This window comes from Plasmodium gallinaceum (assembly GCF_900005855.1).
Source record: "Plasmodium gallinaceum strain 8A genome assembly, contig: PGAL8A_v1_72, whole genome shotgun sequence".
Lineage (NCBI taxonomy): Eukaryota > Apicomplexa > Aconoidasida > Haemosporida > Plasmodiidae > Plasmodium > Plasmodium gallinaceum.
Window position 1 is genome coordinate 1 of NW_021628233.1, and position 16,751 is coordinate 16,751.

Genomic DNA, 16,751 nt, shown 5'->3' on the forward strand with positions numbered 1-16,751 from the left:
AAAACATAGTTTTAACTAATTCATTATTTTTCTACAATTAATTTTGTTTATTATTTTAAAAAGAAAATTTTATACTTCAATAATAAAATTTAGGAGTATGTTACAAATTGTATAGTTTGTCCGTTAATGCGCAATAGAAAATTTAAGCCTAATAAGAATCAGGTATTATCAAAACTCAATCAGTTGGACATGGCTTCATTGGATATTATTGAACCAAAAAAATGGAAAAGATAAGAATACTGTGTTCAGGCATCTATAGATCATTATTCACGATTTACATTTATTGGAATTAATAGAAAGATATCTACTGTTGGTAATTCGATTTCCATAATGAGAAACACTTGGATTTCTGTATTCCGATGTCCTAGAAATGTTATTATTCATAATGATTCTATTTATGTAAATCAAGAATTTCAGAAATACGTTACAGAAGAATTACAAATAAAATTATACTATACAAGTGCTTATTGTTCTTAAGAAAATGGTATTAATGAAATCTCTGATAAAAGTCTTGATTACATACTTAAGACTATCTATGTAGAAAAATATATGTCAACTGAAAAAATAGTGAAATATGTAGCATATATATATAACAATTCACCTCACGGAGCTAGAATAGGAACACCATATTTTACTATGTTTGAAATTGATGGTATATGTCTTGGTTTTTCAAGATAACTGCCTGAAAATATTTTAAAAATTAGAACAATTTATTTAAAGAATAGATAGAAAGAAGTGTATGAAAATTTGAACCAACTGAAGGAGAATCCATTAATATAAAGTAAAGATAATAACGTTGGCAATAATATTTCATATAAATTATCGGATTATGATAGAAATTAATTAAAACATTATGGTAACAATAACCGATATAAACCTTATGGGTGTTTACTACGTAGAGAAATTAAAATTGAAAATGGAAAGATAATAGCTTAGCCTATGGACTATAGAGATAAAGAAATTCAAATTTCATTTTTTAAAATAAAATTATTATGTATTATTACTAGAGAAATATATGTGATTTATTTAAGAGATATGGTGCAAGTTATTGAACAGAATAAGAAACAGTCTAAACTTATAAGTGAATTAGAACTTAAAATCCATTCTAATATTAAAAGAGATTTTACAACACCATATAAATCACATGATAATGTAGATAATAAGATAAATAAAAAGATACAAAAAGGGCTCGGAACTGTAAGATAATTTAGAGAGAATAAAATAATCTCATTATTATTCCCAAGATGATAGAACATGTTCTATAAATAATATTATAGACCTATTTTATATAATATTTAGATGAATAAATATAATAAAAACATTTTAATTTTGCGTATACTGAATGGCGAATATAATGTGAAATCATAAATGCATACACTAAAATAGTTTCTCAAAAATAATGCACACTAAAAAAAAAGAAAAAATTTAAAAAATGAATGCAATCTTAAAAAAAAAAATTTAATTTTTTTTCTTTTGTATCATGTATGAATCAATGTGGTATTTATATTTTTTTTAAGTTAAAATGTAATATTAGATAAATTACATTTTGGAGTTTTATGTAAATTAACTTAAAAAAAATATATAATTAACTTATAAGTAGTTTTTTATGTTGATTAATAAATATAAAGATTTTAAATTGAAAATTTAATTAAATTAAAAATATATTGAGTTTACAAGCTCTTTATTAATTTATTTTTTTCAATACTAGAAATGTCAATGAATAGGCTATTAATAAACGAAGCATTCACACGTTCTTAAAAAAAGAATTTCTTTTTGTTTTATTTTTTTTATTGCATTCCTATTTTCTTTGTTTGTATTTAAATAATTTACGTTCACAAATCTTTATCTTATAAGTCTATAGTGTAACTACATTTTTAAAAGGTTTATAACTCGTTCTATTAACAGGCATACTATCAATATTAGCATTTAATTATATTTAGAATGTTTTAATAAACGATGAAGTTATCGTTATTGAAATATTTATTATCAAAAGAAATCATTTATTATTCATATTTATTTCTTTTTATAAGGTAAATATTGTTATATAATTTTAAAATTGAAAATGATTATAAAATTCATTACCTTACTAAAATAAAAATTTCTTTAATATTTTGTTCTTTTTTTGTAAATCAACTTTAAAAAATTTTTTTTTCACTCTACTTTTAAGTGCTAATTTATATGAAATAATAACAATTATATATTTTATTTAAAATAATTTAAATAATTCAATTTCTTATATTTTCATTTATTCAAATTATTTATAAATTTAGGGAAATATTTTCATTTGTTTTTCAGTAAAGAGGATATTAACCTTTTTTAATACTTGAATTGGTTATATAAAGAATTATGCGAAAACTCGAGGTATATAAGAAAATTCTATAATAGATTACCTAAAAATATTATTGTATATATTTATACATAATAAAAAAAAAAAAAAAAAAAAATTCTTTTTTACTGAGCAACACTATTTTTTTTTTGATTTATATATTTAGAGAATTAATTTTTTTTTTTTTTTTTTGATGAACAATTATATATTCTCTGAAATAGAATTTAATTTATGAAAAATTAAAAATTTTATAAAGGAGACGTTATTTTTTATATATTCGAATATATTAAAAACAAGAATTTAAGTTTCAATATAATTAAGTGTAAATATTTGAATATATCAATTAAATATTGCTTTATTAATTCCTTGTTCAATGACTTTGCTAGTATTGAACAAACAAATTAATAAAGAACTTGTAGAGTAAACCCTGCTTAATTTAATTTTAAGATTTTAATTTAAAATCTTTATTTTTATTAATCAATATCAAATACTACTTATTAATTAATTATTTTTTTTTTAAGTTAATTTACACAATACTCCAAAATTCAATTTCTTGAATATAACATTTTAACTTAAAAAATATACATGCCACATTAATCCATACATGATCCAAAAAAAAAAAAAAAAAATACGTATATAATTTTTTTTTTTTTTTAGAGTTTTTACTTTCTGAATAACTATTTTAGTGCACGCATTTGTGATTACACATTGTCTCTGAGATTCATAATAAATAAAACAAAATATTTTTATTCTATTTATTCATCTAAATATTATACTAAGGAGGTTTTTAATATTATTTATAGACTAATGTTTTAAAAATGTGATATATTTAGATATACATTTTTTTTTTTTGAAAACTTTTCATTGAGAATACATATTTTTCTTAACAAGGCAAATTGTGGATATTCATTTCAATTAATAGAAAAAGTTTTCATAGAATAAAATTTCATTGTTGAAATACATAATTTTATGTTCTTTTTTATAACATGTGTGCATCATAGGAAAAATAAAAATATAAAAATGAAATATTTTTATTAAAGATGCTACATTTTTATTTCCATAATATGATAATTATGTACTGTGTTATCATTAGTCATTAAAGTTAATTTATTTTAAGAGAATGAATAAAAGTATAAAGAGATAATATTTTATTTAAAGGTGTTACCATTTTATTTATTAATAGATTGTTTACAGACTTCTACAGTATATTAAAAGTAAAATTAATAAAGAACATGTAGATTGATATACACTTATTTTACTTACTATAAAGTTATTCACTATATCTAGCACATAATCCTTATATATTATACTATAAACCATGAAATAAGAAATAAATTCTTTTCAAAATTTTTAATACATCTTAATAAGATGAATTTTTTTAATATTTTACTTATTAGCATTATACTTACTAAATTTTAGGAACTAGTTCATGTAGTTTAATATAAATAATCACATATTTGTTTAAAAACAGTTCCCTCGAATTTCTTTTACTCATAATCACATTTCATCATAAAAAAAAAATCATTCTAAAAAAAAATTGTAAAAAATTTAATATTTTTTTTTGTTTTACTTTGTAATTTAAATATATAAATTAAAAAACACATTTTTTTTAGGAAAATAATTTAATTGTAATGAAAAAAACAAAAAAAAAAGTTAATAGTTTCTTTGTAGTAGATTTATTTGAATTTTTATAAGAAAATTTTATGTTGGCAACAATAAAATTTTCTTTTTCATGATATTTATACAATTTATTTTGTATTATATTAATTACATATTTGTGTTAATTTAAAAGTGACGAATTTAAATTTTTAAACATTACTCATAACAATATAAGTAAAATATATGTAATTAAAAATTGATAATTAATGAGTATTTAAAATTTTAATAAAAATGAAGGATTTTTATTAAACAATTCTCAATGAAATACATTATATATATAAAACAGTTTATTTGTTTAGAATATTAAAACTAAATTTAAATTCCTTAAATTAGTAAAAGCACCTTTATATACTTTTTATTAATATGCTTGTTCAGTACTCTAGTAAAGCAATTGAATAGGCAACTAATAAATCAATGTTTTAATGTACTCATATTTTAAAAATACCCTTAGAAATGATATATTATTTGCTCACTAAAAAACTTTGGAGGGACATTGATTTATTATTATACTATTTAAAGACTTTTGTGATATTTTAAACAATCAAATAAATAAAAAACATGCAGATTAACTTATAAGGATTTTAATGAATTTACTAACTTCTTTTATTAAGAAGTCATACTTAAAGTTAAGTATTCAATTATTAAAAATATATAAGTCTTTAAGGATAGCATTTATATAATTTATAATAAACATTTTATATAAACGTAATATAATTCATAAAAATATTATTTCATTGTTTTTTTCTCATTTTTTTAAGTACTTTTCCTCATCCCTCTGCATATTTGCCTAAACTAACTCTTTTTGAATATATTTAATTTGTATTATTTTTACTATCAAAAGTGTACTTCCCTTTAAATTATATTTTTGATATAAATTAATATTCAGAAGAAATATAAATATATATATATATCTAATACATGTTTTTATTTTAACATCTCATAAATTCAAATCATCATCATTTGAGTGAAATTTTATCTTAAAGAATCTAAAGAGTTTCATCTTTTATGTTATGTATTCATTAATTCTGTCAATAAAATTTATATATCCTTAAATGAAACAAAAATATGTTAATATATATTTTTTATAAATCACTTATATAATAAAGGAAAATAAAGTTAAATTTAAATAAATAGCAATAAGATTACAGTGTAAAAGTCAATTTAGTGTTAATAGAAATGGAGAACTATACCGAAATAATAATAACTATTTGTGTAATAAAAGGATTAAAAATTCTTTTATATTAAGGAAGAAAATGTAAAAAATATGAAAAAATATATAAATAGTTGTTAAATATTATTGTTAACCTTTTTATATACCTAAATTGGTAACATAATATTAGTCAATATGTAAAATTACGAACCATTTCAAATTTCTAAATTAACAACATAATAAAGAGTATTATGAATATTTTTAAACTTTCAATAGAATATAATATAATAATGTTAAAAATTTTGTTGTTCAGGTAAAATATTTAAGAAGATGCTTACACAAAAAAAGAATAAATTTTTTTTATAGAGGTGAAGAATGATAGTACATATATATATTAAATAAGTATAGGCAGTGTGTATTTACGTTTTAATATGTATAAATAATAGTTTATATTAAACTATATAAGTGTTATTATAAATTCTTAATATCAAATTCATTGAAAGGTTTTAAAGTTAATAGAAAATAATTTATATATTTCATACTATACAGTTATATAAAAATTATTTCCTATTCATAACAAGTGATATTATAAAAAATGAAATATCTAGAGGTCATTTTATATATTATTTATTAACTCTTTAATATACTAAATAAATATTTGAAAATACAATTAATCACGATGCAATATAAGAAGAATTAGTTTTGAACATATGATGTTCAAGAAAGTTAATAAGATATATAAAAATATTATTATATATATATTTAAATTAATAAAAAGAGAAAAAAAATTATTTTTTCTGAATATAATTCTCTTTTTTTTCTATGTAACATTATATTTTTTAATAATTATCTTTATTATTTGTGTAATTTTTTTTTTTTTTTTTGGAAATTTATTTACTAAAATGATTTAATTTAAGATTTTTGATGAACTTTACTTTTATAACTAATGAGGATTAATTTTAATGAAGGATGATAATTATATACATATAATAACATGTTTCTATGAATTGAACATTTATGTTATAAATATAACTGGTAGTTTTTATTAAATTACATTAATATTTTATTATTTAGTTAATATGATAATAATAACAAAAATATTTATTTAAAGAATTATAAATTCTATATGAAATAAACTATATTTTCCATTTCGTAATATAATTATATAAACATAATATATTTGTTTGAAAAAACATTTTCACATTAAACAAATTAGTAGAAAACACAGCATATACCTTCAGTTAATTATTTTGTTAATTACTCTACACTTTTCTATTATCAAAAAGTTAATAAAACAAATTCAAAAAAACTATCTGAGAAGGCAAATTTTTTTAAAAAACACTAATAATATAGCTGAAAATATTATTATATAAATATATAGATAAAAATAAAAACATCTTATATACTTTTTGTGAGATTATATTTATTTATGAACATATTTTTTTTTCATCTATAATGGGAAATGATTTTTGGAGAAAATTAATTATTTATTTTTTATAATTGATTACTTTTTTTTCAAAAGAAATTTATTTTAGCTGATGATAATTATTAGTTTGTAAAGAGTAAAGATTATTTCACATATGATGAAACTTTTTTATAATGAGAGCTTAAATTTTATTAAAAAAAGTGAGAACCTTGTATGAAACTATATGGATGCTTTCTTATAAAAGTTTAATGTGTTGAGCATTATAAAATATTGAGTTAACATATATTTATTTAAAGGGTTTTAAAATTCTCATTAAATAAATTATTTTTTTCATGATACATGATGCAACTATGTGAAATTTAGTAGTTTCTTACAAATAACTTTTTGCAATAAACCATATTAGTAGAATATGATATATATTATACCCTTAATTTATTTTTTTTCATTATACAAAAGCTTTTGAATAGGCACTTATGATTATTTATAAAAGCACGTAAACTTAACATTTTTATTATTTTTTACTTATTAATTATTTTATAAAAGGAATTTATATAATTTAAAAAAAAAATTCTCCATTTTCATCAAAACGAAATTTCCATAAAAGCATTTATTATATATAAAATAACTTATACTATTTTAAAATTAATTATTCTCAATAAAAAAATAAATTTTCATAAATAAAAACTAACACATAATTAAAGTAACCACATTTTTATTTTAAAGCATACTCAAAACTTTTGAATAATTTCTAATAAAATTTTATAAATATATTTAAATGAACTAAAATAGAAAAATTGTGTAAGTATTTTTAGTGTTTTTCACATTTACAAAAAATGCGATAATTAAATAATTAAAAAAAAAAGTAAGAACGAATGTCAGATGACACATAAAAATGTAACAGATTAAATAGATAATAGTATAAGAATTATTAGTTACCAAATAAAATTATAGAGAATGTTAAAACTTTAAATAAAGTCATAAATGAATATAATTACAATAATACTACAATTAAGAACTTAAGAACAAATTTAAGTGACTTAAAAAAAAAGTAAATGGAGAAATTAGCTTAATTAGTGATAACAATTTTATAGATATTAATATAAAAGAAAAATTTTCGAATAAATTGAATGAAAAAAATGACTTATACGATAAAATAAGATGTATAAATGAATTAAAGGAAAATTCAATTAACCTACTTGAATCTTATGAAGATTTAAAAAGAAATATTGCTAATATTCTGAATGTAGAAGATTTAACTTAATATTCTAATAACATAACAAAAAAACAAGATAATCTGAATGATATTATGGGTGAAATAGATAAACTAAATTTAACATCTGTTGCATTAAATGTAGAAGTTAATAGTATAATAAGTAGTTAAAATGAAGAAATAACAGAATTAGTTCATAATCTTACTATAAGCTTATATATTCATATAAAAGTGAAATAAAAAGAAATTTGAAAATTATAAAAGAAGAAAAAGAGAGTTTAAAAAGTTATAATTTTGAAAATGATTTAGAAAAAGTTAAAAATGAGGAAAATAAAGATATAGTAAATGGGATATCATAAACAATTGTTAATTCCCTGGAAAAAATTATTACATATATGAATAAAATGACGTATATTCAAAGAGAATATAAAAAAGGAAAAGATGAATCTAATAATTAAATCGATGTAATAAAGTTTTAATTGATAAAAAAAAAACAAAATGGAGAGCATTTATGAAAAAATAAGAAATATATTTCAAGATTTAAACTCAGTAAAAAATGAGTTGGAAGCTTTAATAACATATATAAATATAAAAGAAAATGAATACAAAAAAATATTAGTAAATGATTCCATTTATCAAATTAATGATGAGAGAACAAAGGATGAAGGAGAAATAGTAAATGTTGATATTTATAGAAAAAAATTGATAAAGGAAAATGCTTCAGATATTGCAGAAAGTGAATTTGAAAATTTTAATAGTGAAAATTGTGTTAACATTACTAAAATTAGTCAATAAAATATAAATGAACACATTCATGAAGCAAACATGATATAAGGAAAAATGTTTCATGTTTCATTAAAAAATGAAATTGATAAAATTCAAACATTCATTGAACAGAAGTTTAAAGAAGCTATAATAGAAAAGAAAAGTATACGTAATGCATCAAATGAAATTAAAAGCATGAAAAAATTGTTAATGATAACAAAAATAAGTAGTATTATAGGTAATATACGAAATTACATTGAAAAAGTTAAAGAAAAACTGTAACACAACAATTTAACGAATCAGAAAGAACAAAAAAGGAAATAGAAAACGATTTTAAAAAAGCACAGAATTAAGAGATTTACTTATAATTCATGTGAAAACTTGATGAAAATATAGAAAAAATTATATTGATAAAAGAACTCACCGCAACCAATGCAAAAAGTATGAACATATTTCTAGCAGAAGTTGAAAATCGTAAAGAATTTTCTACATTATATCATAATGATACAGTAAAGGGGAAAAATAAAATAGAATATTTAAAAAGTTATGTTCATGACATTGATAAATTAATAGCAGATACAATGAAAAATGCAGACAAGCATGTAAATGAATGTTGTTATTGCTCAAATAAAGCAGATGAATATTACTACTGGAAATTATGAATTATTTTCATAATATGAAAAAAAGATAAATGATGTAATAAATGAATCTTTAATTTTAGAGGAAAAGATAAAAGTTCAAAATAAAAAAACAATGTAATATATCTATTAATCTAGATTCGGGATAGATTTTATAGCACTCAAAGTTTATTAGATAAATTAAAAGAACAAGATAATAATATAGAAAAGAAAAAATTAAGCAATGCAAATTATGATTTGATTTCTTCTTTATTATTTAATTTAAACTTGAGTTAAAACTTATATAATTAACATCACACACAACATTACGTGTTTTTATTTAACTCAACATCATTCATTCAACAAGAAAAAAAAACTAATTAATTTCTCTCTAAAAATTAAAAAAATTATCATTTACATACATATATTTGTATATTTTTTATTTTTAATGTACTAATTAAATGCTCTTTCAATAACGTTACTAGAGTATTAAAAAAACAGAAACAAGAAAATGCAGAGTCCTGTAGTAGATTAATAAGTTTAAGTATGGTTTTAAATTCTATAGGCTAGTAAAGCATATTTATGTATTCTATTTTAATGAATGTTTATTGTTTTTAAGAGGTATTTATTTAATGAAAATTGTATATTTTTATTAAAAACATAAACACTTATTAGTTATTGAATTTTATTTAAATATATTTTACTTATCATGTTATGACTAATGTTTATAAATTCCAAAAGATTATTTTTAAGTTAACAATAATAAATAATTGTTAAATAACGAATTTAAATTGTATTAATATTACAAACGTGAAAATTTTATTATAGTAAGTATAAAATTTTCTTTTTAAAAAATCAAAATTAATTCTTTAATAATATTTTTATCAATAAAAACTAAATTTTAACAAAAGTTTTTCAAAAATCATAAAAGCTAGCTATTTCCCAATTCAAAAAAAAAAAAAATTTTTTTAACTTATAAAAAGAAATAGAAAAATCAACAATTAATTTTTTTTTTTTTATTATGTGCTTGAATTTCTATGTTATCTCCACACAGCTATTAATTTTTATTCTTAAAAAGGATAATAGTGCCTTTTATTATTTATTCACATACCAAAACATATATTATAGTGCATCTATATTTAGTGTAAACATTTTTTTAGAATTTGCAGATTCTAATGCAAGAATTTCAATTCTCCTATTCTCCTTGTATATTGGTTAATAAATAGTATTATAGACCTATTTTAAGTGATATTTAAATAAATAAAAATATTTTAATTTGTGAATCCTAAGTATATTGGGAAAATGTGCACATGTGAATATAAAAAGAAAATATAGATATATTATATTCCATTTTTTGGTGGATATAATTACGAATACAAAAAAAAATTTTATTATTTTTTTTTTTTTTTTTTATGAAAAATTAAAAATATAATGTTAAATATTATATTTATAGAGTACTATGAAAATCAAATAACAAATAATTAATAGAATTAAAATTTAATATTAATTAACAAGATTACATAATCTGTTTCATGTTTTATTTTAATTCAAATAAAATATGTATAGTTTTATCTACATACTCTTTATTAATATGTTTATTTAATACTAGCAAAGTCACTGAACATATAATTAATATATCATACACTTAATTACTAATTGTTCGTTCAAAATTTTTATAGCATTTTGAATAATCAAACTAACAAAATGCACGTAGAGAAATTTATATTTATTTTGCTTATGATAAATACATCCAACTTAGATGATTTTAAACCTTTTATATAATTATCTATTGACAGTAAAATAAGAATATTTATTTTATGTAGTATAGTTTTAATCAATATTCTCAATCATCTTTATTAAAAATAATAAAAAAAATTATTCTCAACTTTTTCTTAAAAAAAAAAAATTAAATTAAAAAAATTTATTTTTTTCTAAAAAAATACGTAAAACTAATTTTTACAACTTTTTTTTTTTTGTTATTATCATTAATATATTTATAAGAATACCTACACTATACTTCATAATATATGCAGTTTTTTATTAAATAACTTTGTGATTTTATGTAAATATGGATTGCTGCTGTATGTATCTTTAGACATATTTTTGTATATGTCTATCATTACCTTTCATGAAGGGGAAACTTTTTAAAATAATCAACTATTATTATATAAAATATCAAAAATGTTAATATTTCTTGTTGACAATATATATTACAAAAATAATATTGAATATATTTTACTTTTATCCTTATTGAAGTTAAAAATAGGTTAATAATACTATTTAATAATAATATATTAAGAATAATAAAACAATTATTTAACATAGCATTTATTAGGGGATTTTAAATTTAATATAAAATATTTTATTCTATATAGGTGATTTATTAATTGGATGCTCAATGATTTTGCTAGGGTAAACAAATAAGTTAATAAAAAGAATGTAGAATTGTCTGTACTAGTTTAATGAATTTAAATGAAATTTTAATTCTCTAAATCATTAAAATGCATTTATATAGGTTGTTTCATTGAGCATTTATTGTTTTTAAGAGATATTTATTTACTTTAATAAAAATCCTATATTTTTATTAAAAATTTAAATTCTAGTTAATTATAAATTTTAATTACATATATATTTACTTATCATGTTACGATGGTTAACAAAAGGTATTGTTAACCTTTTAAGAATAAAAAGTAATAGTTGTATGGAAAATGAATAGCTACGTAAATGCTAGATAAAAAAAAAAAAAAAATTAGTTGTTTTTTTTTTTTTTTCTTTTTGTAATTTGAATGCATAAAAAATATATTTATTTTTTTTTAAAAAAAATGAAAAATATCGGAAAATAAAAGAAAAAGTTGTTGACTAAAAAGTTTCTAGTAGTAAATTTGATTTAAATTTATATAAAAAAATTTTATATTAACGATGATAAAATTTTTGTTTTTTGCAGAACTTATATAATTTATTTTATATTTTGTTAATTATTTATGTTTGATGAAAACAATGAGTTTGAATTGCTAAACATTGCTCATAACATTATAAATAATATATATGCAATTAAAATGAATAATTAGTGAGGATTTAAATTTTTAATAAAAATATAGGATTTTTATTAAAGTCAATTAATTTTTCTTGAAAACAAAGAATGATTAACTAAATGGATAATATAAATACAGTTTACTAGTTTATAGCCTAAAAATTAAAATTAATTAAATTAGTAGAGGTAACTATGCAGTCTTTTTATTAAACTGTTCGTTCAATAATTAGCATAAAAATAATATTAAAGATCTCTTTTGAATAATGAATCACATATACAATGTTCAATTATAAGTCTGTACACTGAAATAATTACTAAAGGAATATGTACAGTAAAAGAAAAAAATATAAAAAAAAAAATGTTATCTCTAAAAAAAAAATTTTAATTTTTTTTTTTTAGGAAAAGGAATAATGTACGAATTAATATGGAACGTATATATTTTTTTAAGGTAAAATGTAGTGTTAAAAGAAATTATATGGAGTGTTGTATAAATTAACTTAAAAAATAATTAACTAATAAGTAGTATTTTATATTAATTAATAAAAATAAAGATTTTAAATTAAAATCTTAATTAAAATAAATTAAGTAGAATTTACTCTACATTCTCTTTATTAATATGTTTGCTTGATACTAGCAAAATTATTGAATAGGTATTTAATAAATCAGTTCTCTAACAGAGTTATTGAATAGATAATTAATATGACACATTTTTAATCCTTTAAATAAAAACGTTTTAGATTAAAATTTTGATCAATTTTACTGTACTATCTATTTTATAGTAGCAATTTATCTAATTTTATAAAAATTTCTATTAATTTTTAAAAAAAATTAAAACCTTATAAAAACCTATTACTATATGTAAAATATTCTCTGTACACATTTATAATTCTATATAAAATAAACAGTTACTCAAAAATAATAGAATATTTTTTAAAAATTAATTATCATCATTACCTGATATCATTCATAATGAAAAGTGAAAATTATACTAAAAATTAATAACAAAAAAAAAATATATATATATAAACTTCAGCAAAAATAATTCTACAGGAAAGAAAACACTATTTTTTCTTTTTTTTTTTTTTAATATACATATCTACACAATTAGATTCCTAGGTAAAATGATAATGCTTTTCCTAAATGTATTCTTTTTATAGTTGGTTTTTAACTTTACATTAACAATTCATATATTCAATGAGGTTAATAATGCCTTCTATTGATTAATGGAAGTTTCTTACTGACGGTTCATTAATAAATAACAAAAAATTTTATTTATAATGTTTTAATTTGAAGAACATCCAATGATGAATATTGTCTATCTTTTTAAATTTTCAGTGAAATGAAATAAAACGTAGATAAAAGTTTAATTGTGCACTCAGGGTATCTGAAAAAATATTTACAGTTAATAGCGTAAAATAAAAAGAAATATATATATAAATAGAAAATGAATGTAACTAAAAAGAAAAAAGTTAATTTTTTTTTAGATTTTTTATAGTAGCAGTAATACTTTTTTTCTATAATAGTAAAATGCGTTTGTGAGTAAAGAATGATAAATTTACTTGAAAAATGATTTAATAAACATAAATGTAATATTTATTAAACAATATGAACTCATTACTTTAATTTAATAAGTTAATAATAAATAAAGTATTGAATAAAAATGTTTTACTTAAAAAAATTTTAAATTCTTTAAAGAAATTAGTTGTTTATTTCATGCTATATATTGTAATATATATGGAATGCATATTATTTAGAGTAATTTTATAATAAATGAAATAAATAGAGATGATTATGTGCTCTTTATTAATTAAACTGATCATTATACTTTAAAACAATGCGTAGATTTACTTAATGAACCAAAGGATTATAAATTATGTGTGAATTAAACTATTTTTTCATGTTATGCAATGTAACTATGTAAAACTTATGTATTCATATTAATATAAGAGGATAATTTATTTTTTATATTTGTTATAAAATTATTTTTATAGGAAAAAAAATCAGTAGAGATTACTATACATGTTCTTCATTGAATTGTTTATTCAACACTATCAATAGCTTTAGGAAAGGGAATTAATAGATGACTTGTATATTAATAAACTATAAAATTTAATATAGAAAAAGCTTTAATGTGAAAAGGGAATTTTTTGTTTTAAATTATTTTTAAAAGATATAAAATATAAAATATTTTTTTTTGAATAATTTTTTCTTACAAATTAACTTTTTAAAGATATAAATTAATATTTTTTCTAAATTTATAGAGAAATTATGGAATTTTAAATGAACTATTTTTATAATAAGAAAAAATAGAAATCCTAAATTATATTATACCGATTTATATGTTATAATTTTGTGTTTTTTTTAAATTATTTTATATGACAAAATTTATGAATAGGACATTCACTTTATACTTAGATTTAATTTTTAAATCCAATGTAAAATTATAAACAAATTCAATTATGAAAAACGAGGAGAAAATATAAAATATAATATAGAATATTTTGGATAATATTTTAACATACTGCTATAAATATATATGTTTAGAATAGTAATGTAAAATAAAATAACAAATGTCAGAATAATGCAATAAATGATAACTATAAATAGTAAAATATTTTACGGAAAAAATAAATGACAAAATTATAGAATATATAAAAAAAAAAAAAAAACACTTTTAATTAGCTCTTTGGAATCTCTATTAAGAATTACAAAAAGGAGAAAATACTGAAAGGAACAAACGAATGTTATACATATGTCTATCTAATGGGAAATAGTAAAATAATCATTAGCTCTGTGTAATGTTTGCCAATGACATAGTATCGGTGGTAATTGAAAACTTAAAATTAGATGAAAAAATTAATAACTTGTAGATTTTTAAGTAATATATGAGAAATAGAAGTGAAGGAAAAAATGAGGAAAAATGTTCAATATTATTAAAAAATTAAAAACAAAAGTCCTAATTAAAGAATATATATGTTATTACTTTGACATTATATGCCATTTTTTATTTAAATTAAGGATGATATAAAAAAAGTAGAGTTGAATTGAAGAAAATGCAAAATATTTATCGTAGTTACACAATAATTTAAATAAATTATATTAAAAAAAGTTAAATTCTATAGGAGAAAAATTGAAAAAAAATATTGCATATGTTATAATATATAACTATCAAAATTTTAGTCTATTTCGACCATGTATAGTTGTAAGAACTAATTTTATAATATTTAACTTTCATTATTAATATGTTTTAATGATAATGATTAATATAATAATATATGAATACACATGATTCATATGAACTTATCTTTAAATTAATAAATTATAATCTTCTATATATACATATTGCATATAAAAAATTTTCAGTAATATTTATTATATTTTTTATAATTAATATTTTTCTCTTTTATTCTAGATCTTTCTTTTTTATTTATATTAATATATAGTTAACATTATTTAACATATATATTACTTTTTAATAGTTTTTAATTGTTATAGTGAAAACTTTTCATTATATTGGAATACTTCTGAGTGCTTTTTAGAAAAAAATTATTGTGATGTATATATATCTAAAAATAAAAATAATTAATGGCGTGTGTAATATTATTTTAACTGTAATTATAATGTTTATTGTTATTACTGTCATTATTTCCATAAATTGCAATGTTTTCTTATTATCAACATTATTTAATAAAAATTAACATACTTCATAAGTATTTTCCATTTTTTTCCTTTTTTATTTATTTTGTTATATATATATAGTGAAACTCCCAACATATAATTGAACATTCAATCTTATTTTTTTTAGTTATGTAAAAAGCATAATGCTTATCCCTTTAATTATGAAATTAAACAAATTTTCTTTTTTTATTTTTTAAATTTTCAATAATCTCTTTTTTTATAATATGTTATTTATAAAAGAAATCATAAAAATAAAAATTATTTCAGCTAAAAATTATTTATCTTTTATTTATTATTATTTCATTTTATTTAAAATTTATTTGAATCATTATGATTATAATATTTATCACTTTTTATAATATCATTGCTTTTTTGTGTTTCAACTTAAACCTTTTGCTAATTAAAAAATTTATTTTATTTGTTTTTAAATAAAGATTTTTTAATTTTTTTCTTTCTATTATTTTTATAAATTGTTTCAATTATAAATATATTTTTTTTAATGTTTCTACTTTATATTTTAAAAATTTTTTTTAATTACATATCATTCTTTAAAATGTGTTAAAAAAAAAGTAATTTCAATAATCCTATAAAAAATATTTAGATGTGCATTTATCAGCTTAAAAAAAAATACATAAAACCATTTAACTATTTATGTATATATAAAATCTAAATGTAGAATGTATATTCCTAATTTATGTAAAATAATATATTTTTAACATGTCCCATAATATATGAAAAGGCAGAATTTTTTTTATTTAGAATGTATCTAATAATACGAATTTGAACTTAATGGAAAAATAAAAATAATTATTTCATTATTTTTTCTTTTTATTTTTGAAAGAATTATTTCATAAATAACAATAAGAAAATTTTAATAAAGGATAAGAAC

At 18.0% G+C, this 16,751-nt stretch overlaps 1 pseudogene across 1 annotated transcript, besides 2 other annotated features; it reads left to right on the forward strand.

Annotated features, from left to right (window-relative positions):
• The first annotated feature begins 80 nt into the window (after nucleotides 1-80).
• Nucleotides 81-1,018: a repeat region.
• A 7,251-nt stretch (nucleotides 1,019-8,269) lies between these two features.
• PGAL8A_00189900 lies at nucleotides 8,270-9,198 on the forward strand (annotated as a pseudogene). The gene is given in 2 exon segments: nucleotides 8,270-8,815; nucleotides 8,818-9,198. Coding segments are annotated over 2 exon segments (927 nt in total).
• Nucleotides 9,199-9,598: 400 nt separating this feature from the next.
• Nucleotides 9,599-10,022: a repeat region.
• Between the last annotated feature and the right edge of the window lie 6,729 nt (nucleotides 10,023-16,751).